Source organism: Pinus tabuliformis, chromosome 1_2 (genome assembly GCF_031772625.1).
Source record: "Pinus tabuliformis cultivar Carrire ecotype Pingquan chromosome 1_2, CPIR1, whole genome shotgun sequence".
Classification (NCBI taxonomy): Eukaryota; Viridiplantae; Streptophyta; class Pinopsida; order Pinales; family Pinaceae; genus Pinus; species Pinus tabuliformis.
Window position 1 is genome coordinate 1,200,683,110 of NC_142298.1, and position 25,417 is coordinate 1,200,708,526.

At 40.3% G+C, this 25,417-nt stretch overlaps 1 protein-coding gene across 1 annotated transcript; it reads right to left on the minus strand.

The window, feature by feature from the left end:
- Positions 1-4,353: 4,353 nt before the first annotated feature.
- LOC149210557 (FCS-Like Zinc finger 8-like) lies at positions 4,354-6,489 on the minus strand. Its single transcript, XM_089396737.1, has 4 exons — positions 6,084-6,489; positions 5,791-5,841; positions 5,086-5,677; positions 4,354-4,955 (listed from the first exon to the last, which is right to left on the minus strand). The coding sequence occupies exons 3-4, from the start codon at positions 5,649-5,651 to the stop codon at positions 4,802-4,804; spliced, it is 720 nt and encodes a 239-aa protein (XP_089252863.1). The 5' UTR covers positions 5,652-5,677; positions 5,791-5,841; positions 6,084-6,489; the 3' UTR covers positions 4,354-4,801.
- Between the last annotated feature and the right edge of the window lie 18,928 nt (positions 6,490-25,417).

The following is a 25,417-nucleotide window of genomic DNA, read 5'->3' on the forward strand; positions in this document are numbered from 1 at the left end:
GCAGTTGTCTATACAGCGATTTTTTGAAAGCTTTTCCGGCGGGTTTTTCTGGTCGAAATCCGGCAGGAATTGATTGGAATCGCAAGTTTGATAGCTAGTTTCTGCACAATGAAAGCGTTGCAGGGGTTTTTCAGGGCGCTGAATCCAAATATGCAGTTAAAAAACGATTTTAACTGCAACAAATCAAGATTTAACCTCAATTTCTTCCGCCGGATTCCGTCACGTAGTTAAATATTATTATATATTTAAAAATGAGAGTAAAAAATTATATATGTTTACAGTAGGTTTATATATGATAATTTAATGCAAAAATTATCATATTTTGATAATGGAGTAATAATTTTTATTTTATTCGGATACTAATCTAGTTTGTTTCATTTTTAATCAATTGATATGATAACTAATTTCCACTATTATCACATTGTATCTATCTCCTTTTTCTACAAGCTTTCATGGCCATTGCAAGGATTCGTCCACTTATTTTTCAGATTTTCATAGTCATTACATGGATCAACTTTCTTTATCTATGACTATAACAATTTTTGTTAACACGTCACCTAACAAAAATGATCAACATGAAGATGTCTCTCTCATAAATTTGCACATTCATTATTTTCAATAGCAAGAACAACTTATTCGCTAACAAAATGAGGGTATTGGTGAGTTGGTCAAGTATGTAGCAAATTTGCATATTAGTAGTTTCAAAATAGAGCCTCCTTTTCACTTTGCATTCATCAATCTCTAATTCTTTGAAACATTTAGAGGATCAACATAACAACAATGCTAAATCCTTGTCTAGCATTATCACCATTCATAGCTTAAATATTTGTGGCTCATATGATCACACTTCCAATGAAGAATAATTCCTCTAATGCACCCTCGAGTCCCTACAAACACCCAACATTAGCACAAATAATATAAATGGGTTTCCATGATTAATATGTAGTCGATGACTCAACCCACTTCTTCCTTTGTAGAGAGTATAATGATGGGCAATACTAATTTGGTAACATTACTTCATATTGAATGACTACCATCACTACAACTTGAGTAGTAGAAAAAGGTTATGGATGCACTCGCAAATATCCATTCATTGAAGCTCTCTATGATCAGCAAATATGCATTCATTGAAGCTCTCTATGACCACAACTTCTTAGCACTGAAAATTTTAACGATGAAAATTTATCTAAAAGTTCAGAAATCTTGGAGAATCTTGCTTGTCCATAATATATCAATCAAATATGCATTCATTAAAGCTCTCTATGACCCCAACTTCTTAGCACCCAAAATTTTAGGGATGGAAATTTATCTAAAAGTTTAGAAATTTTGGCGAATTTTACTAGTCCATAATATGTCAATCATAAAATGTTTGGTGATATTTTTGTAATTGCATAAGCACCAGTGACAAAGTCTGTTAGAGATAGAGTTTGAATTTGTTCCCTAGATCGGGATCTAGTTTGACCAGACAAAGTCTGTTAAAGATAGAGTTTGAATTCGTTCCCTAGATCAGGATCTAGTTTGACCAACCACTTACTCGTAGTAGTCCCTATCTATAAATTTTTGGAGGTTTTTAAAGAAAGACAATTTTATACTATAAAATTTGGGCTAACCAATTTTAGAGAAAAAAAAATGGCAAATCTTTTTTTTTTAAAGCATGGAAAATTAACTCACCTATAAATTTCAGCTCCTAAAATTTTCCCTACTTCTTAATCCACCATTTTACTAACAATTGACCTACAAATTTCAGCCCCTACAATTTTCCCTATTTTTTAGTCCGCCACTTTACTAGCCCCTAAAATTTTCCCTACTTTTTAGTCCGCCACTTTACTAGCCCCTAAAATTTTCCCTACTTTTTAGTCCGCCACTTTACTAGCCCCTAAAATTTTCCCTACTTTTTAGTCCGCCACTTTACTAACAATTGATCTAGCCACAACTCAAAATGATACCTCAACACCTCTTTATTCCAGAGAATTTGTTTGAGAGAAAAAAAACATCTTATTCCAAAAAAAATTCGAATACTTTAAAACTAGAAAAAATCCATTAACACCCTAACAACAAACTTAAAAAAAAAATCCATTAATACACTGACAACAAACTTCAATATATCATGGTCTACCAAATAATAAGTGTGACAACCTATTGTTTGAGAGAAAGAAACATCGTATTCCAAAGAATTCAACTACTTTAAAACTAGCTATAAAAAAATCCATTAACACACTGACAACAAACTTCAATATCTCATGGTCTACCGAAGAATAAGTGTGACAACCGATTATAAAGCTCATTTATGGGAGAACAAATGCAGAAGAATAAGTATGACAACCGATTATAAAGCTCATTTAGGGGAGAACAAATGCAGAAGAGAAGGATAGGCATGCAAGGGCAGGCACATGTATCTAGGTGGGTATTGAAAATATGAGAAACCAACGAGCAAAACAAGCACATGTATCTAGGTGGGTATTGAAAATATGAGAAAGCAACGAGCAAAACAAGTAGAAACACTCGAAGTGGAGTCTTGCTCTATGCAAAAAGGAACACTTGGATTTAGTTATTGTTTTCAATATTTGCAAACTACCGTTCTGTCAAGAAGCCCGCAATGTTTTCCTTTTGGTCATTTTTAGCAATACACTAACTCGTAACTTTAGGCATATCTCATTTACACGAGTAATCTTTTGGCATATCTCATTTACATAAGTTATTTTCCAGTTATTTTCAACTTGGTCTGTACCTCATCCAAAACCAGAGATCTTTTAACACAAATCTAACTAAATAGATAACAATATTGATGATCACCAGTAAAACTAACCCTTAAGTTCTAAACCTATGCCAGGAGAAACCACACTTTAATTTGCAGAACACAAAGTTCCAAATTCTAATCCTTATACAGTTAGATCGACAAGATGTGAAATTTGAACATGATTCCGAATACAACCAATCTGCCTTTGCATAATATTTATCCTTTATCCATCTTAGAAATGAACATTCCAAATTCTAATCCCTATACAGTTAGAGCGACAAGATGTGAAAATTGAATATGATTCCGAAGACAACCAAATTGCCTTGGCATAATATTTATCCTTTATCCATCTTAGAAATGATTTGTTCAGGGAACACATAAATAAAGTAGTTATCCAACATACTATTTCGGTATAATGCATATGTCAGATTGCAGATTGCCAGAATTTGTGTGTGAAAGTTGAGAACCTCTTAGAAGTCCAATGCAACCAGTCTATGTGAAAGTTTCAGTGAAACACACTAATGATTTGCAGTGATGATTGGAAGGGCTGGACACCGAAATTCGATAGGTATAATGCATATGTCAGATTGCAGATTGACAGAATTTGTGTGTCAAAGTTGAGAACCTCTTGGAAGTCCAGTGCAACCAGTCTATGTGAAAGATTCAGTGAAACACACTAATGATTTGCAGTGATGATTGGAAGGGTTGGACACCGAAATTCGATAGGTATAATGCATATGTCAGATTGCAGATTGACAGAATTTGTGTGTGAAAGTTGAGAACCTCTAGAAGTCCATTGCAACCAATATATGTGAAAGTTTCCAGTGAAACACACTAATGATTTGCGGTGATAATTGGAAGGGCTGGAAATCGAAATTCGATAATCCTATTCTTGCACGTGACAGTTGAAAATTGGATTAAACCCTCTCCCTCTACTTAAGAGCTCTTATCTCTTATTGGTGCCACTATTTAATAACAGGTTTAATGCTCAAAATCATACAGAAAATAATGCGATTCTCCGAGCTGGAAAAATCTGTGGCCATATGGACCTTTTTATTCTTTACGTACTTTCGCCCAGTTAATAATCTACAAAGTCTTTCAGTTTAAAAATTTACTTGGAAAGCCAGATTTTCTCTTTGAAAAGCCAGGCGCACATCAGTTTTTAATGGCCTCGTTTTGTTTAATGACTAGTAAAAAGAGCGATCCTCTCCGAATTATCAATCATCGTAGAAAGGTCAATTTCCAAACCTTGTTCACGTCAATTTTGCGAGTTTTAGTTGTGCAAATCTTGCATTGCAATCACACCTCGTATTCTTCTATCTGTGCTGAGATGTGGATCTGAATCATACTAGGTATAACATAAATAGCATTTAAAACCAATAGGATCCACTGTAAAGCCTTAATATTTCAAATTTCTTTTTCCAAACTTCAAAACAAAACACCCCATATAATGTGGAGCAACAGAGGAAAAGTATAAATTATTCTTCAATGTACTATTCATTCTCAAACAAACTCGTAGAATACATATAATACTTATATTAATATAGCACTTGTGCTAAGTTCTAATCACAATCTGTAGAAAACACATTAGAAATCTGCAACATTACTAAATAATCTTCTCTCAATCATCCTGACTATCTTCTGCCATTATACCAAATAAAAGGGCAATGGTGTCCCATTGTAATCAGTATTTTCAGTTGTCTTAACAAAGAAGAGGAGCGTATGCCTTGAATAAGCCTACCTCCTTTCACATTTGCCTCAGCTCTTCTGGCCTACCAGATTTCTTTGTAAGTATCTTATAAAGAAACTAATGTACGTTAGGAAACTCTTGAGGGTAGAGGGGATTGAACTTGAAAACTTGTGACATTATGCATACAAAAAAGCTCATCCCAAATCGATATGCCTCAGAACAGAAAAGCGCACCCCATTCCATCCCTTCCCTTAATCTTCAAGCAAAACAGAGATATGTTTTTATATCGTCTGTGGCCCTGTATTTTCCTACAGCTCCTCTGATGCGAACAATACATCGAATGTAACAGATGGACAGTTCTCATGCCTCTGATCTTATGAAGCAGCAGCTGTACTCGTTAAGAAAAAAATTCCACCGTAAGAAGTTGCACTCCGTGAAGATGGTGGAGAAGCAGGAAATGTTTCCATTCGTTCATCCATCAAAATCTGTTGGTAACGGCATTCCACGCTGCAAAATGCTTTGTCACCTCTGCAATGATCAGCAAGCAGGGAATGAGACTCGCTCTTAAGAATTGGAAATTATAATCAATTCCATGCGATTCTCAAATATTAAAAGCAATCTTTCACATAAAAGCCCTGGTATGATTAATATAACACACCTGTACATATAGATGTCCTTCCCATGGTTCAATTGGCGTTTGCAGAGATAGCAAGCGCTGAGAAAATATTCGACATGAAACACTGGAACATTTGAATTGTTCCGAGGTGGCGATGCGACATCCAATAGTCCGTGTTCATGTTGTTTTCGAACAGGGCATTGCACAGTTTCACACTGGACACCGCAATGACTAAATATGTGTTTTGAGATCGATTTTGGAGCATGGGATGTAACACAAGTATAGCTCTCTGAATGCTCCATTCCAGTCTGAGAGATGGATTTTGTGAATCCATGTGAAGAGCCAATCGGTATTGTCTCGCTTTGCTGCTTGGGAGAAATCAACTTGAAGTCTAAGCTGTTTTCATAGCAACGAGTGAATCCAACTCCAGAAAAAAATTCGATATTCAGTGGAGAGGTTGGGCTTTTGGTACCCTCTAAATCTGAGGGCGGCTTTGGATTAAAACCTGTGGAGATCCCAGGAGCATTGCAGAATTTGCATTTGTTATTGGGCCAGTCTCCTATTGGCGATGAATAGGATGGGTAATCAGACATCAGAGGAAGCATCATCACTCCTCTCCTCTTCTCCTCTTCACCTCTTCACCTGTTGATAATGAGATATCTCCCTGAACCGTTATACTTGAACTTGCTCAGCACACTTTCTTCAATAGAAAAATAAAATGATGTTAAAACCCAAAAACTTTTGTACCCGTCTTGATCCAAAAAAGAGTAGTGCTCCTTGGAACTTGTGATGGATATCCTGCCATAAAGAGAACATCACACAACAATCCTGGGCTAAGCCTTCCTGGATCTAATGATGCATATATTGACCCTAAGATAAACATACAGTTAAGCTCAAAAACTATAAATCATTCGGACCTTGAAGTGTTCAACAGACACAAGAATACCTTTGGACCTTACGACATATATACAGTGCTCCACAAACACTAAAACTATGTACCCTGTGATGCATATACACTAATAACCTAGATTTTTACCTACCGTATCACTGTGCTTGATAAGAGTTTACCGCAATCAGAATCTTTCTCTAATGAATGCAATGGAAAGCTGAAATGGGTGTTCAAAGCCAAAAGTTCCTGACTACTCCCTCACTTCAAGCGGGCATTTTCAAAACTTGTTAAAGGTTTAAAATCATTCCACACCTTCACAAGCTTGTGTCGGATCAACAATACTGACCTATCCTTGAGCTATGCCTGCAAAACAAGCCTACCACAAGAAATTTTTGCTCCTCTACAACCAGAAAAATCCCCAGAACCTCTAAAGCATCCTCCCTAGCCATACAAATCCCTTCAACAAACAATGCTAAAAACTCATTTCCCGCTGCTTAAAAATAAATCCCTTCTACAAACAATGCTAAAAACTCATTTCCCGCTGCTTAAAAAACCAGGAACCCCTCTGAGAATTATGGTCGATACCCCACGACCTCTGCTCTATTTGATGAGCGGGAGCCCTTTCTAGAACGTCTAGAATGCCAGAGAGATGAGCCACCTGCTCCTCTGTGCAAGGGACACGTTGCCACTGACATACAGCAGGAATCTTGGGCACCCAAATGAGGTAACTGGGTAAGGACAACACCCACATACCCAAATTTATAGCTGCAATTCCCTAAACTCATTTAAGCCACATTTGCTACATATCTAACGCGAAAACAAACATGATGACACAAAAATATTACCGCAATAATATACTCATCTAGTATAATTTTCTGTATGGTTACTTAGAAATTTCTTTTTTAATAAGTATAGATTCATTGATGTAAAGAGCGATCAATTTTTTTGAAGTTCGTTTTTGTTTCCAGAGTATAGATATTTGAACAAGATTGATTTGTTGGCATGCAATTTGCTTATATTTTATATATGGATGGTGTATTTATAGATTTTACTTTATTTGGTTGAAATAATTTTATATTTATAAATTTTAGTTTATTTAGTTAAGATATTACATGTTAAGATTTGAAATAAAATATATTATTATATTTATATATAAATTGATAAATTTTAAATAGAAATACAATTAACTTATATAATTTGACTAATCAAATATATTTTTAATGACAAGTTTATATTTAGAATTTTAATTATATTTTTATTTAAAAATAAAATAAATTTATATTTATTTATATATAAAATTTAAATTACATTTTTATTCAACTTAAAGTGAATTCATTGAAAGCTTTATTATTTTATTGTAGTTTTGTCAATGATTTACTTTCGGAGAATAAATTAAAGATTAATAAAGATATAATTTATTTAACATAAGTAAATAATTTAACTTGCTAACCATATATATTAATTTATTTTTAAATTATATATAAATTTTAAATTAAAACTCAAAAGTCAATGTTAACATTTAAGATGGAAAACAAGTATAGTCTTTTATGTGATTTTTACAGAAAGATGTTCTCATAAGTACAATCACATTAACTTAGACATTTAAGATGGAAAACAAGTGTAGTCATACTATTGAAAATGGAGCAAAGTGGAGCATATTGTTTGCAAACTTCTACTATCTTGAAAACTTGACAGTGTCTAAGTTAAAAGATATATATTCTATGTGATCACCCCTTCCCACATTTACCCTAATTCACAAGCTCACCAAAGTAAACATAAGACGAGATTCACTATGACATGACCCAACCTGAAGTGTGTGTTATAGACATTTTTGTGCCTTACAGCATTGAGCATGAAATGTCCATAATCTAAGGGATCCAAAGTCCCTAAACATGTTGTTCCTACCCCTAGAGGAACAAGGCTAACAAACCACAGCAATTCACAGAAGTTCTCCACCAGAAACTGCTCAAAAACAAGTCAATTCAGGATCATTTCAGTGGCTCCACTAGTTGTTTGCGCTGAATTTCAAAGCCAACACTGGCTACCTGCACTGAATGTCAAAGCCAACACTGGCTACCTGCGCTGGGCGAGAGTTGACATGTGGCAAGTTCATTCCACAAGGTGTCAAAACCCAGGAAGCTTCCAAAATCTTCCTCAATGACACTTGCCTCAGGGAATTCGACTATGATGTGTAAGAGGTTCCAAATCGCCAAGTGGAAGCAAGAACCTCCAAGTGGAATCAAGAACTGACAGAGGGAGAGGACACTAGTCAGATCTCAAGCTGACTCATCCTCTCTCCAAACATCTATATATGGATCTCTCCTCCATGAGATCTGGAGGCTAGAATTTTGTTATTGCAAAGAATTGCTGTTGGTTTGAGATTGGAGTCATTGGGTGCTTTATGCTTTAAAGGGAGGTGAAGATAGGAATTCCATTTTGCTGGGAAGGAGATGCTGGATTGGAGCCCTCTGGGTTGTATCTCTTCCTGAACCTTGTTATTCATCAATAAAGCTATCTTGGTTTCTCCTATATACTGATGTATCTTTGATGTATGATTGCATTAGTGTGTTTAGTTTACTTCTAATCCTGAACTAGTTATGATTATGAATCTATGTCTTTGTGTAGTGTTCTTCTCTTGTGATCTTGCAGAGACCTGTTAAAGCTGGGCGAGCGAGAAGACAAGTAGCTGGGAACTCCCAAAGAGAAGAGAAACTGGATCGAGGGACAAACGGAAGACACCGGTTAGTCCATCTATCTCTCTTCATTCTTAATTCATAAAGGAAGAATACTAGAATAGCTGTCTCTGTTTGTTGCTAAGGCACTGTCACACCTTAGGTGGATAGGATCGTCCTGAATAGGCATTTTTCCTCGCCAACAAATTGGCGACTCCGCTGGGGAGATCTGTTTAGTCATTTTATTTGTGTCTCTATCATTGTTTGTTTCATAGACTCAACAACAACAATCGAACTGCATCTGCTCTTCTCAGTTGCAATGTAGACAGTTGCTGCCTTGATCCAATCACTGGATTTGTCTATGATCTGAACAATGGACTCACAAATGATTTGATGATCCTTTGTGATAGATCTTAGTACCCCCTCAAAGCATCCCTTTGATTGTACCTTGCTTGTTGCTTTTATTTAGCCTGAAACAGTAGATTAATCAGCAATCTGTGACCCAGAACCCAGTGAGAAACTCTCGTTTCTCCTTCAGCGCGACCCCTATGAAGAGGTTCTGCATTTCAACGTAGGTCCCGTGAAGGCTACCTGCGCTGAATGTCAAAACCCCAGTGTTGAGGTTGCGCTAATCCAGTTTGGCCTTGTGCAGCTGGGGTTCTCTGCTCTGTTTTGCCCTGTTTTGATCTCTGATTTTTGCAGCCTGTAACCAGCATAGGTACCAATCTGATAACTCCTTTTCTCTGCTTAAATTCCACCTCCTTTTGTACAAAAAGACTGTGAGTGTTTTTATGTGTTTGTGGTGTCATTTACAGTTTTCCTTTGCAAGAGTGAAATAATCATCCTGTAGCCCTTGATTCAGATCTGTTGATTGTGATCTTAGGAGAGAGTTCATTGGCTGTTTACAGTTGATTATACATTTTCTTTTGCTTATTGGTTTGAGTTTGTCTCTTTTAAGTGTCGAAACAAGTGTTCATTTCGAAAGTCGTAAAGTGTTGTAATCTCTTCTACCCTTTCTGATTTCGAAAAAGTAAACTTGTTTGTACTTGTCATTTAAAAGCAACTTCAAAGTTGTACAAAAAGCTTTCTTTGTAGGCATCAATACTAAGAAAGCGGAAAACAAACACCTGCATTGTGCATTTGCATCTTGATAGTTTGCATGTTTGATTTAGGAAAAGTGCATTAGAGTGTGCTGATTGCTCTTTGAGAAAAGATGGTGTCTTTCTTTTCCCTTAGTAGCTAGGATTTTCAAAGTTGAAAAGATATAAAGCTTACTTATCATCTTTAGACTGCATTTAGGAATTGTATCATACATCTCGTGGTGATCCAGAAAGGCAAACTTCTAAAAAGATCAACTTAAAATAAACTGAATGAACTTAACAACGCTTTGAAACATAACGCACAACATAGAGGTCTAGGCTAGAGACGTATTCCGACGTCGTAAAGCCTGGTGATTGTCGATCTCGTTGAAGGTGGGTGATTCCTCCTGAGGGACGATAGCGCCAGTACAGATTGTGCTCCCACGTACCGTCGCGTATATATTGGGAGACCCCTATAGGAATATAACCTTTATCCTTAGGAAGCCGTGTCGGCCGCCCTACTGATCGCAATGCACTGAACACAGCATTCAGGAAGATCGACCGCCCGTACCCTAAAAAGTATTATGCGGTTTTGCGAAAAGTTTGGCACACCCTCTGCCTAGAACTCCAGAGCAGTTCCTTTTGGCCTTTTTCAGACTATAATAGAAAAAGTCCATCCGAGCATTTGGCACTTCGGGCTCGTTAAAACATCGAAGGAGACTAGAGTCATCTTTAGCTTTTTCTCGACTCTTTAAAAGTGAAAAAGCAAGTTGTGTCTAAAGCGTCGTTAAAAATTTATTTTAAACGGAACAATCACCCTTTATTCCCGCATTGATCTTTAGGTTGAAAAGATGGAGCCCACCAACCAAGGAATCCCCTTGGTGGAAATCCTAGTCCCTTCTCCTCTTGGGGAGATGTTGGTGCGCCCCATATGGCCACATTGTCGCTTCCAGGACTGACAATTGGCCTGCCGGTCTGGCTCTTTTCAACCAATGTCGTTCAGAACACCACTATTCCTGAACAGTCGAGTCAACAGTTAGACCAGACCAGAGTTACCCACCAGCCTTCTACTTCATATAATTCTTCCTCTCCTCCTTCCTCTTCGCTTGACGGAATTGGTAAAACAAAAAACTGAGTTCCTAAGAAGAAGAAGGAAAAGAAGAAGAAAGAGAAGAAGAAGAAGGAGCCAAAAGCGACTGGGGGAAAACAAGTGTCGTTTGACAAAAATCCACACACAGCACTGGCAAGGCCTAAATCGCCATGCGTCATATGCAAGGGAGACCACTTCCACAGAGATTGTCCCTGCATCGCTCGGATACTAAGGGACTGGTCTCCCTGTGTGCACAATTCGGTGGCGTCAACCTCTGATAGCCATGTTGACTGCACACCGTCAACTAGTGAGAGTGAAGCCACAGGACAGAGAGGGAAAGCTAGATTTCCTTGCAAACTGTGTGAAGGCGACCATGCCATCCACTGTTGTCCATTCTTAGACGAGGCAAAATTTTTTTTGGAAGATCGCCCGATTTTACGAGCGCAACTTCCTCCTGGATATCAAAAACTCCTGCCAAGTCCTTCACTAGTTGAGAACCCGGTTGGCCCGCTCAGGTGGTCAGCCGAAGCACCTATCATTGAAGATGAACCGTCTGAATCCATACCTGACGAAAGTCAAAAGGTTGAGGCGGTAGTTGACCCGGTTTTGCTTTCAGAGGCTCTATCTTCGAATGATAGCATCACAGAGGAGAATAAAGACGACACCGTCCAATTCCCTTCATCAACACTGAATTCAACGAACAAGGGGGCAATGCTCCCATTCCTTTATCACAGGAAGGAAGTTCGTCAGAGCGATATCCGGCCGTCTATTCGGTCCCACCACCAAGCAACCTAGTTGTGTCCTTCGACTGGAACCAACTAGGCAGACCCCGGTTACCAGCCAGTATACCATTCAGAATCATCGTTCAAATATACGGAATGGTAATGGCTGGCACTATTATTGATGAGGGGACATCTGTGAGTATCCTTTCCTCTATTGCTTGGAAAGTGCTTGGTTCGCCAACGCTTTTGCCTGAAATGAGAAATCTATCGGGCTTTGATAAAGGAACCAGTCGACCTTTAGGGATCCTCCCCAATGTGCCCATAACATTGAAAGGGAAGACCGTTCAAATGAACGTGATGGTCGTTCAAGGACCCTTGGATTATAACCTACTCCTTGGACGAGACTATATATATTGCATGAGAGCCATCGTCTCATCACTCTTTAGAGTAATGTGTTTTCCGCACGAAGGAAGAGTGGTCAAGCTCGTGGACCAACTTTCATTTCCCGGATCACGCATCGCAAATAGTCATATACCATCCCTAAATGGTCTCTTCATGCAAGAAGTGTCTCAACCCATGGTCTGTCCTCCTGATGAGCGCGAGTAATCCGGGAGGATATGGCTGGAACCCAGGGGGCATGCGTCCTGGTCTGCTTCGGCAGGAAAACTTTGGGTATAGAGTAGGTTTCCGCGGGAGAATATGACTAGTCTGTACCCCGTCCGTTTAGGAAGAGGGGTTATTCTAGAATAAGATTCTTTTGTCAAAGTAATGTGAGTTGGCGGGCTTCGTCGCTCACCTTTTTTTATTTCGGTAGACATCGCCGAAGAAGTGTTTTATTCGTGACCGCGAACGAGACAATCTTTGGGTAACCTGAAAGAGGTAAGCCTCTCTCGTTAAAACAAATGTTTTGACGGAAAATAAGTAGAGGTAACCTTGAAATCGTACTTTATACTTGGGGGCATGCAAACCTTTTGGAGTGCAAGCAAGGGGCGACTATTTATTTTTTAAATTTTTAGGACCTTTAACCCTTTAAACTCGTAGGATTAGTCGTTTCCGAACTTGCATAACGAAAGGATGCGGGGCATAGCTTTGTGAGATGAAGCTCCATAAAAAATAGAATCTTAATGAGACACTCTTATCATATGATTGGGTTATTCGAGCAGTTTCAGCACACAGTTCATGCTCGTTAAAAAATAAACGCAAGATCCGAGCAGTTTTAACGCGAACTTCATGCTCGTTAAAAAATAAACATAAGCAATGAGCAAGTGTTTCCACCAGCGTTTAAGCTCATTTTAAAATAAAAAATGAACCACTACCCGGTAAATAACCACTGTGAATGTAACCTTATTAGCCATTAAAGCCTTGGTCGTGTTTGCACCGTCACCTCCACTTTTCATTTGGCCGATCGTTCACTTCCATATGATTGTTTACCCATTTTGAGGAACAGATGCGAAGAGTGATTTCACCTAGCCATCCTTGTGACACTGCCGTGATTGGAAAATTCCAACTTGTACCTAGAATCAGCTGCTAACCCTGTTTATCACTCGTTCCTCAAAAGACGAGTCTTCTTTAAGCTCTTTTCAACTGACTCGTAAAATATGAAAAGATTGCTGAGTCCTTGGTCTTCCAGCTCGTTAAAGGGACAGGAAGTGCTATCCCTCCTCTAGATTTTAATCTTTTTGGACCTGAGGGATTATTGCACAAAAAGATCGAGCGCTTGTTTTGTTCGGCTCGTTAAAACTATCGAAAACTCATCCCTTCTGTATTGTTTTATACTTTTTCGGACTAAAGGGATTAGGTGACGAAAAAGGAATTTTGGAGTTAACTTTATGTACCTTTTTAGACTCTCTAAAAATGAAAAGGACCGAGTTATCCTTGTCGTTAGACTCGTTAAAATCACTCAATAGCGAAAAACTTTTCTTTAGACGAGAACGAGTTTCACTATCGCTAGGCTCGTTAAAACATAGCGATGGGCTTGCCCGAAGGGCAGGTTATAGAACAAGCATATGTTATCCTCCTCAAGCTTGACAAAAATAAAGAGGTACTGGTCAGCAATGACTGGGGAAAAATTGGGAGAAACTCAAGAAAACTTTGATGGTAGCAAGTCGCTCTTGAACATGAGACTTTTCCTCCGTACCACAATCGGGTTGGGTTGTTTCATTCACCGGTCACATCACCATGGTCTCGCCATACCATCCATATTTGGGGTAATGCTACCGATCCATCGCATCAGTGTCGCCATATGTTCAAGAGAAGTCGTTCAGAAAAGTCAACCGTGTCCCATCCACTGCCATACATTATCCTTCATCCTTTCATGACCACCACCCTGAATCATATGTCACAGATCGTTTTCACCTCCATCAAAATCATTAGCTCCGTTCCGTGTCACTGATGTGCGATACATTAAGGCCCTCCTTTGACGGATCGCTTCTTGTCGACATCAACTCATTATCCAAGAAGTTGATCTAGGAACAACCCCTTCAGTACTTTGAAGCTTGCATGCCTCAATGGAAAGTTTCTCACTTTCGGCGACAGGTATACATCAATGACCTTCGACCGAAAGATTTTGCATGGTGTTCGACGCCAAGTCCTTTATTCACACCATGTGAATTGTACTGCAGTGCCTTGAGGGTCATTATCATTATCGGTGATTCCTCTCGCGCTTGTTAACGGTTTACCTCATTGACCGGTAATCAAGCGATGTCTTTCCATGTTCAACTTCAGAACATTTCTCACATGGATCGACTTGTACTTAGAGTGAAGATCGAACGAGTTTGAAGACCCCGGATCTAGTTTCATCCATCCGGGCTGCGGTATATATTCAGGAAAAATAAAGACATTGACATGTACATCATTGCAACAAATAATCATCCTACCCAAAGGATGATAATTTCATCGAAATTATCAGTCTACCATCAGACGATTGTCTGTTCTATGTACAGAAAAATGAATTTATAAAGCTGAGCATGGGAATGCCTGCCTCAGCTAGATCATGAAAGCAATATGAAAAATAATGTATTGTATTATATCTTATTACAGGTCTCCTCCCAGCATTGGATGAACTTCGGACCCTCCTGGATAAAGCATTTCACCCGATAAACGGCCTCATACTTTAGGGGGCAACTGTTATAGACATTTTTGTGCCTTACAGCATTGAGCATGAAATGTCCATAATCTAAGGGATCCAAAGTCCCTAAACATGTTGTTCCTACCCCTAGAGGAACAAGGCTAACAAACCACAGCAATTCACAGAAGTTCTCCACCAGAAACTGCTCAAAAACAAGTCAATTCAAGATCATTTCAGTGGCTCCACTAGCTGTTTGCCCTGAATGTCAAAGCCAACACTGGCTACCTGCGCTGGGCGAGAGTTGACATGTGGCAAGTTCATTCCACAAGGTGTCAAAACCCAGGAAGCTTCCAAAATCTTCCTCAATGACACTTGCCTCAGGGAATTCGACTATGATGAGTAAGAGGTTCCAAATTGCCAAGTGGAAGCAAGAACCTCCAAGTGGAATCAAGAACTGACAGAGGGAGAGGACACTAGTCAGATCTCAAGCTGACTCATCCTCTCTCCAAACATCTATATATGGATCTCTCCTCCATGAGATCTGGAGGCTGGAATTTTGTTATTGCAAAGAATTGTTGTTGGTTTGAGATTGGAATCATTGGGTGCTTTATGCTTTGAAGGGAGGTGAAGATAGGAATTCCATTTTGCTGGGAAGGAGATGCTGGATTGGAGCCCTCTGGGTTGTATCTCTTCCTGAACCTTGTTATTCATCAATAAAGCTATCTTGGTTTCTCCTATATACTGATGTATATTTGATGTATGATTGCATTAGTGTGTTTAGTTTACTTCTAATCCTGAACTAGTTATGATTACGAATCTATGTCTTTGTGTAGTGTTCTTCTCTTGTGATCTTGCATAGACCTGTTAAAGCTGGGCGAGCGAGAAGACAAGTAGTTGGGAACTCCCAAAGAGAAGAGAAACCGGATCGAGGGACAAACAGAAGACACCGGTTAGTCCATCTATCTCTCTTCATTCTTAATTCATAAAGGAAGAATACTAGAATAGCTGTCTCTGTTTGTTGCTAAGGCACTGTCACACCTTAGGTGGATAGGATCATCCTGCATAGGAATTTTTCCCCACAACAGTGTGGTCTACAAACTAAACACATATTGACATCCTACAAGAACTACATGTCACTCAAAAGTTGAACAATCACCCCAAGTGACCGTTTCCTGAGATGGAACCCTTTTTCTATGGTGTAGACCTATAACCACACCTTTGACATTGTTTTCTTCCAATTGTGAGCCTCCAACCTCAATTACAAACCTTGCTCCATGCGGTTATGACCCCAGATCTGGAGTTCCAAGCATGCAGTCCCGAGATTTGTGCCACCTTTATAGGCCAGCTTCGAAACTTATGCCTAGAACCTCCTGTAACTTTATAGAATCATATTTCTCATAATGTTAACGCTAATCATTCAAACTTGAGTCAAAAACTTGACCTAGATTGCCTAATCCATAATAGACATTTCGTCATACATATGGAAAATATGTAAGCTATAGGTCATGAATGCATATCTTGCCATAAATTGATAGTATTCATCTAAGAATCATGAAGAAGGTATAATGCCCTCTTAAGTAGCCGCAACCACACTAGTTAGTTCATGCATTCATTAACCATTCATATATTCATCAAAACATGTCAAGGGTCATAGGTAGAATACATCATATAACCAACATATAGCCAACAAATAACCAACATAGAAACCATGGAAACTTAGCCATAATATCACCAACATAAGCACTACAAGTATTCATGAATCAAAATAAAAAATTAGCTCTTATTAATATATGAAAATATCAACCAAGTTAGGATTTCCATGTACCACCCAATCATAGATTAGGCTGAATCAAATATTTCTTCTAGCCAATCACACCCATGCCATATTTCAATCATGAATGTGGTATCTCATGGAATAAACCAAGATATAATAAACCGGGGACTCTAAAGGTTAAAACACCTCCACCCTCAACCTATCGTGATCTCACTTAAACCGATCCCGAGATTTCAAAACCAAACTGAGCTTGGATGCCTCAGAATTTCTTCACCATACTGATGCAGGAGCATCCGGTAACAGGGCAGTGGTTTCCGAAAAGGACAGAGGACACGGTTCGACGGATGGACAGTAGGTCTGTCTTTGTTTTTTTTATTATTATTATTATCTATTTTAATGTACTCTTTAAAATGTCAAAAGAAAACAAGGGAAAACAATACTGTTATAGTTTCAATTTTAATTAGAGACAGTAATGATTAGGTAGCATTTCCGTGCTTTTCAAACAACCATGTTGCGGTTGAAAAATACAAAGAACACAGAATGTATCAATTAACTGTAGGAACCGTATAAGGAACAACTGTTCAGACTAACGACATAACTGACAACAGTTACCAAAAGGAAACTGTTCTTTGTAGACATTATTACAAAAAGGATGAAACGAACCATGGTGGGGGTTCGACTTCGTGTAAGCAAAATAGAGTAGAAGTAATAAGAAGAAACATTCTGTGTATATGCATATTTCATGTCCAGATACTGTGCATTCGTGCAAATAGAATTAACATGCAAGACTGTTGAGTAAGTGTGCCACAGGTGTCGTGCTCTAAGGCAGAGTAACGAACTCGAGGAACAAAACTGTAATAGAATTCATACAACCAGAAATCACAGGTATGTGAAAACACGACACAAGCTTTGTCGTTTCCCAAATTAACATTTTCATATGAATAAACCACACATTCGCACAAGCGTATATATTTATAATTCCTCGATACAAGTTTCATTTACATACTATCTGTATTAAAGAGTCAATATAGAAATCACAGACAAGCCACTGACCTACCAAGAACAAGAACCAACTCGCACAGAGAAACAACATTACAAACCCATACAGAAACCAACGCAGGGCCGACATATGTGTAGACAGTCTAAGCAAGCAAATAAATGCAACATTTGAAGTCGAAACACCCTAAGACCGGCTATCAAACACCAGAAGGAAAGAACTACCCGTGTTTGCGAATTGTCAGGAACGTGACCACGACAACCATGAACAGCCCCTCCTGCAAGGACATGTGCAGGCAAGATTAGTCCGGCGACACTACAGCTCAATAACAGAAAGACAAGGAAAACCTCTGCGAAAGAGAGAGCCGACGAGACCAAAATAGAGCTTACCTGTTCACGGGACCAAAATCTCCGGCCAACCTAAGAGAATTCCTGCTCACGAAGGAGCCATAACATTAGTAATAGGAGAAGGAGTTTACAAGAGAATCCAGCATAGAACTTGGGACTTATCGTGTCCGCGTGCGAAGTTTCCAACTGAGGATGCCGCCATCGAACCACCAAGGGCCGTGAAGAGGAGCGAACCAGTGCCGAAAGCATATGGTAACCATTATCAACAGAGAAACAGAAAGCCGAATCATACACAGAACACCAACAACATATGTGCAGTGACAGAAACCCTCTAAGGGATTAAGCGATGAAAGCTCAAACCATAACCATATTTGCCATACAAGCCAAGAATCCAAACTTACCAGAGTGAACATCGAACGCCGAATGAACAGGGCCGAGACGGGTATATAGCAGCTAATAGAGTGAGAAGGCAACCAGGAGCCGGAATAGTGGAACGAACAACCAGACAACAGGAAGAACGCAACCAGAAGTTTCGACCGCCAACCACAGAGCCCGCAGAGCAAAATCAAGAATAGCGCTAAGTGAAACAACAACAAGTGAAGAGGGCACGAAGGGTCGAGAACCCTAAACCCTTACGGGCTCGCGGGATACCGAGGAGGACAGGTGTTAAGCGGACGGGGAGCTCAAGTACCATGATCATTTAAAACGAATCCATACGACGCTGATCCCGAATTTAACCACACAATCAACCAACAGACCTGTGACATAATTGCGTTCACCGCCGATTGTTTACACCCCAGCCAACCTGAGGCGGGACCACGTGAGCTGGCCCCATCAAGTGGTATCAGAGCAACGTTTTGAGGAAAATGGAAGCGCCAAGACGTGGACGTGGGAGAGGTGTACACCGAGGAGCAGATGAAGGATTGAGAGAACAGATCAAAGTTCTTACAGCTCGTTTGGAAGCAGTGGAGGCGGGCAGGCGAAGAGACCCGGAACTTGGGGATGACAGTGAGGAGGAAGCAGTAACTGCTACAGACGGGTCAGACGAAGAAGCCCCGGAGTTGAGGCTGCTGCGATCAGTTTTATTAGCCAGCAGCAAACCCAAAACGGAGATTTCCAACTATGATGGCAGTCTGTCCGCAGATGTCCTGCTGGACTGGATCAGCGAATTAGATAAGTATTTTGAAAATGAGGAAGTCAGTGAGGATAAAAGAGTTAGATTCGCTGCAACTAAATTAAAAGGGCACGCTCTCTTATGGTGGGATAACGTCCAAGCGGACAGAAAACGAATGAACAAACTGCCGATACGAAAATGGCCAAGGATGGTGGCAAAACTGAAGGGCAGATTTCTGTCGAAATACTACCAGGTTGAACTTTACCGACGAGTACAGAATTTACGACAGAAGGGTATGACTGTCAAAGAATACACAGAAGAGTTTTATCGAGTAAATTTACGTGCTGGTTATACGGATGATACTCCAGAAAAAACAACGAGGTATGTGAATGGTTTGAAGATGGAAATATTGGACGAAATCAGTATTCTCTCTCCCCGAAATATTGAAGAAGCCTTCCAGAGTGCTGTAAAGGCTGAAGAGAAGATCAACAGAAAACAGAACAACAGGAGAGGGAGAGGAAATGGCAGAGGACGAGGACAGTCCTACGGCAGAGGGAGAACTGCCGCAAACAACGAAGAATGTAGCAGTTCCAGAGATTCAGGGGCAACAGAGAAGGGGGAAAGCACCAAAGGAGGTCGGTCATATCAGCGAGGGCGAGGAAATGGCAGCGGAAGGGGGACTAATGTCCAGTGCTACAGGTGCCATAAGTGGGGGCACAGATCCTTCGAATGCCCGGAGATGGAACAGACTGGCCAGAGGGGAACACTTGTTGCGCAGCCTGAGGAAGCTAAAGCACAACCTCGGGAAGTAGAAAACATGGCAGAAACAGGGGAAGCTTTGATTTTAAATAAAGTACTGTTGAAACCAGCCAAGGAGGTGGCTGAACAGACCCAACGAAAAGCATTGTTCTGGACAGTTTGTAAATCACATGGAAAGTGTTGTAAATTGATAATAGACAGCAGAAGTACAGACAATTTGGTTGCCACCGAAATGGTGGAAAAGCTGGGACTGAAGCGACTCAAACACCCTACACCATACAGGGTGTCGTGGCTGCAGAAAGGCCACCAGCTATTAGTAGATGAACAGTGTGAAGTTGAATTTCGCATTGGCAAATACCACGACACGGTGGTCTGTGATATTATGCCAATGGACGTGTGCCATATACTGCTAGGAAGACCATGGCAATATGATCGGAAAGTGACACACGATGGGAAGACAAATTACTATAAATTTACAAAGGATGGGATCAAACACACGCTTGTACCCATCAAAGAGGAGGATGCAGTGGAACCGAGCGGAACAAAGGCATTATTAATTGGAGGGAAATAGTTTGTGAAACAGGTTGAGGAAAATGAGGTCATTTATGCAGTTGTGAGGAGGATGAAGCCGATGTTGCTGAACATAGAAAAATCAGAACTTCCTAAAGAAATTCAAGAGCTGTTGGAAGAATTCCAAGATATTGTGGTTGATGAGTTATCTGATAAATTGCCTCCCAAAAGGAGTATCAGCCATCACAATGATTTTATACCAGGAGCAAGCTTGCCAAACAAGGCAGCATACAGGATGAGTCCGAAGGACAATGAAGAAGTACGCAAATAAGTGCAGGAGTTGCTGGATAAGGGACTTATCAGGGAAAGTTTGATCCCTTGCGCAGTACCAACAGTACTTGCACCTAAGAAGGGTGGAGAATGGCGGATGTGTACAGATTCCCGGGCTATAAATAAAATTATAATACGATATAGATTTCCCTTACCCAGGATGGACGACATGATGGATTGTCTTAGTGGAGCAGCTTATTTTACAAATATCGATCTGAAGAGTGGTTATCATCAGATCAGAATTAGGGAAGGAGATGAATGGAAAACAGCCTTCAAGACCAATGAAGGGCTGTATGAATGGCTGGTCATGCCATTTGGGTTGAGTAATGCTCCTAGTACTTTTGTGAGGTTGATGAACGAGATGTTAAAAGAATTTATTGGTAAGTTCGTGATAGTGTATCTTGTCGACATTCTAATTTTCAGCAGAACGAAAAGAGAGCATCTTCAGCATATTCGAAAGGTGTTCGAGAAGTTGCAACAGAACAAACTGCTAATAAATTTGAAGAAATGCACTTTCCTACAGAAAGAACTGGTCTATCTGGGATTTGTAGTTGCAGAGAACGAATTGAAGATGGACCCAGAAAAGATTGCAGCAATCATAAGTTGGCCGTCACCAAAGAGTTTGTTTGAGGTACGTAGTTTTCACGGTCTAGCAAGTTTTTATCGAAAATTTATTAAAAATTTCAGTGAAATCTGCGCACCAATGTTGGAGACCATCAAAAAGGCCAGCCAACCTTTTTGTTGGACCAAGGTAGCAGAAAACAGCTTTCAACTTTTGAAATGGAAGATAACGGAGAGGCGATCTTGAGGCTGCCCGATTTTAGTAAACCTTTTCAGGTTCGTTGTGATGCAAGCGGGACAGCTATTGGCGCTGTGCTCAGTCAAGAGGACGGACCAGTGGCGTTTTTTAGTGAAAAACTAAATGAGAGTCAGCAGAAGTATTCCTCATATGACAAGGAATTCTATGCAGTGGTCCAAGCTTTAAAACATTGGAGACACTACCTACTGGGCAATGAGTTCGTCTTGTTTTCTGATAATTCAACATTACAATATGTAATGCAGCAGCACAAGTTAAACCATAAGCATGCCAAGTGGGTAGAATACTTACAGAGTTTTACTTTTGTGCTAAAACACATAAGTGGGCAAGCCAACAAAGTGGCGGATGCTTTAAGCCGAAGAGCCTTGCTCTTACAGGAAAGTAGCATACAGGTGATGGGATTCGAATATCTGAAGGATTTGTACCATATGGACACGGATTTCAAGGAAGCTTTTGAAGCTTGCCAAAATCCCGTATTGAGGAACACAAGCCCATGGCTAGATTATAATTTACAGGAAGGATTATTGTTTCGAGGTGCGCAACTATGTATTCCGGACTGTTCGATGAGGGAAAATATAGTAAGAGAAAAACATAGTGGTGGACTAGCGGGACATTTTGGCATCAACAAAACTTTGGAGCAGCTCGGGCATTTTTATTATTGGCCTAAAATGAGTAGAGATGTGCAGAGATATGTAACCAGGTGTAAAGTCTGTTAACTGTCGAAAGGACACAGCCAAAATACTGGACTTTACACACCACTACCTGTTCCAAGCAGGCCGTGGGATTCAGTCAGTATTGACTTTGTCCTAGGACTGCCTAGAACGCAGCAGGGATATGATTCAGTGATGGTGGTGGTAGATAGATTCTCAAAGATGGCTCATTTCATTCCTTGTCGAAAAACTAGTGACGCCACGAATGTGGCACACCTGTTTTTCACAGAAGTTGTTAGATTACATGGCCTACCGAGAACTATTGTTTCAGACAGGTATGTAAAGTTCACAGGACATTTTTGGCGCACCCTATGGAAAAAGTTGGGCACGCAATTGAATTTCAGCTCTGCTTATCATCCGCAGACTGATGGATAAGCGGAGGTGGTGAACAGGAGCTTAGGAAATTTATTACGAAGTTTGACTGGCGAAAATTCACGATTATGGGATCGAGCTCTTGCCCAGGCAGAATTCGCCTATAATGATTTTCCCAATCGTAGCACCGGATTTAGCCCATTCCAGATTTTGTATGGCATGCATCCTCGGGGAATACATGAACTGCGAGATTTGGGAAAGCTAGAACGGAGAAGCGCAAATGGGGAAGATTTTGCTGAAGCAATGAGCGAGCTTCATGAAAAAGTCAAATTGAGATTGCAGGACAGCACACAGAAATACAAACAGCAAGCAGACACAAAGCAACGAGAGGTGCATTTTGATGTTGGAAACGAGGTCCTTGCGCACCTGCGCCGGGAACGGTTTCCTAAGGGCACATATAACAAGTTGAAATATAAGAAAATTGGTCCATGCAAGATCCTGCAGAAGTTTTTAGCCAACGCTTATGAGATCCAGCTGCCACCTGACATAGGCATATCACCTATATTCAACGTGGCAGACCTGTTCCCATATCATGCCCAGGCGGAGGAAAATAGTGAGGTACAGCCAGAACGGGACACCCAATTTGGAGACGATTCTTGGAAGAAACAACTGCCTTCGGCTCAAGCCCATGAGATTGAAGGAATTCTCAGCACCCAAATAGCCAAGAAGACACGCAGGCAGGAATATCTGCGTTACCTCGTCAAGTGGAAGGGCCGTCCAATGGAGGACAGCTCATGGCTCGACGCGGCGCAGATACAAAAGGCTGGTTATTCAGTGGAGGAACTCATGGAACAGAGCCATGAATTTCTTTTACCCCGGGAGCCTGATGCAGGAGCATCCGGTAACAGGGCAGTGGTTTCCGAAAAGGACAGAGGACACGGTTCGACGGATGGACAGTAGGTCTGTCTTTGTTTTTTTTTTATTATTATTATTATTATTATTATTATTATTATTATCTATTTTAATGTACTCTTTAAAATGTCAAAAGAAAACAAGGGAAAACAATACTGTTATAGTTTCAATTTTAATTAGAGACAGTAATGATTAGGTAGCATTTCCGTGCTTTTCAAACAACCATGTTGCGGTTGAAAAATACAAAGAACACAGAATGTATCAATTAACTGTAGGAACCGTATAAGGAAAAACTGTTCAGACTAACGAAATAACTGACAACAGTTACCAAAAGGAAACTGTTCTTTGTAGACATTATTACAAAAAGGATGAAACGAACCATGGTGGGGGTTCGACTTCGTGTAAGCAAAACAGAGCAGAAGTAATAAGAAGAAATGTTCTGTGTATATGCATATTTCATGTCCAGATACTGTGCATTCGTGCAAATATAATTAACATGCAAGACTGTTGAGTAAGTGTGCCACAGGTGCCGTGCTCTGAGGCAGAGTAACGAACTCGAGGAACAAAACTGTAATAGAATTCATACAACCAGAAATCACAGGTATGTGAAAACACGACACAAGCTTTGTCGTTTCCCAAATTAACATTTTCATATGAATAAACCGCACATTCGCACAAGCGTATATATTTATAATTCCTCGATACAAGTTTCATTTACATACTATCTGTATTAAAGAGTCAATATAGAAATCACAGACAAGCCACTGACCTACCAAGAACAAGAACCAACTCGCACAAAGAAACAACATTACAAACCCATACAGAAACCAACGCAGGGCCGACATATGTGTAGACAGTCTAAGCCAGCAAACAAATCCAACATTTGAAGTCGAAACACCCTAAGACTGGCTATCAAACACCAGAAGGAAAGAACTACCCATGTTTGCGAATTGTCAGGAACGTGACCACGACAACCATGAACAGCCCCTCCTGCAAGGACATGCGCAGGCAATATTAGTCTGGCGGCACTACAGCTCAATAACAGAAAGACAAGGAAAACCTCTGCGAAAGAGAGAGCCGACGAGACCAGAATAGAGCTTACCTGTTCACGGGACCAAAATCTCCGGCCAACCTAAGAGAATTCCTGCTCACGAAGGAGCCATAACATTATTAATAGGAGAAGGAGTTTACAAGAGAGTCCAGCATAGAACTCGGGACTTACCGTGTCCGCGTGCGAAGTTTCCAACTGAGGATGCCGCCATCGAACCACCAAGGGCCGTGAAGAGGAGCGAACCAGTGCCGAAAGCATACGGTAACCATTATCAACAGAGGAAACAGAAAGCCGAATCATACACAGAACACCAACAACATATGTGCAGTGACAGAAACCCTCTAAGGGATTAAGCGACGGAAGCTCAAACCATAACCATATTTTCCATACAAGCCGAGAATCCAAACTTACCAGAGTGAACATCGAACACCAAATGAACAGGGCCGAGATGGGTATATAGCAGCTAATAGAGTGAGAAGGCAACCAGGAGCCGGAACAGTGGAACGAACAACTAGACAACAAGAAGAACGCAACCAGAAGTTTCGACCGCCAACCATAGAGCCCGTAGAGCAAAAACAAGAATAGCGCTAAGTGAAACAACAACAAGTGAAGAGGGCGCGAAGGGTCGAGAACCCTAAACCCTTACGGGTTCGCGGGATACCGAGGAGGACAGGTGTTAAGCGGACGGGGAGCTCAAGTACCATGATCATTTAAAACGAATCCATACGGCGCTAATCTCGAATTAAACCACACAATCAACCAACAGACCCGTGACATAATTGCGTTCACCGCCGATTGTTTACACCCCAGCCAACCTGAGGCGGGACCACGTGGGCTGGCCCCATCACATACCTTGTGGAATTTTCCAGTCTCCACCCACTTGTCGATGGCTTCCTTGAGAAAACCATCTCCACCCCCAAACCTTGATAATTTTCCTAAGACCACCTCACCCAGTTCCAAAAAATTCTGCCAATCCAAAACTCAACCAAGAATGAACCCCATCACACCATGGTTATCTAAGAAATGGCAAGGCAAAGCTAAAATCACTATCAATCCAAGAAAAACCCATGTCAATGACAACAAATGAACAAAATAATCAAATGCATGTATCATGCCTTCACACCTCAATTAGGAAATCACACATGTAACTTGTTACCTACAAAGCAATCCCATTGTAGTTGTTGATCCAACTGTTCCTTTGCACTTTCCTACTTTCCTTTAC

Bases quoted from the DNA above. Each gene is read 5' to 3' on its own strand.
- LOC149210557 (XM_089396737.1), bottom strand. From the start codon at position 5,651: ATGATGCTTCCTCTGATGTCTGATTACCCATCCTATTCATCGCCAATA. The intron at 4,956-5,085 runs GTGTGTTATATT...TGATCATTGCAG, and splicing joins AAGGACATCTATATGTACAG to AGGTGACAAAGCATTTTGCA.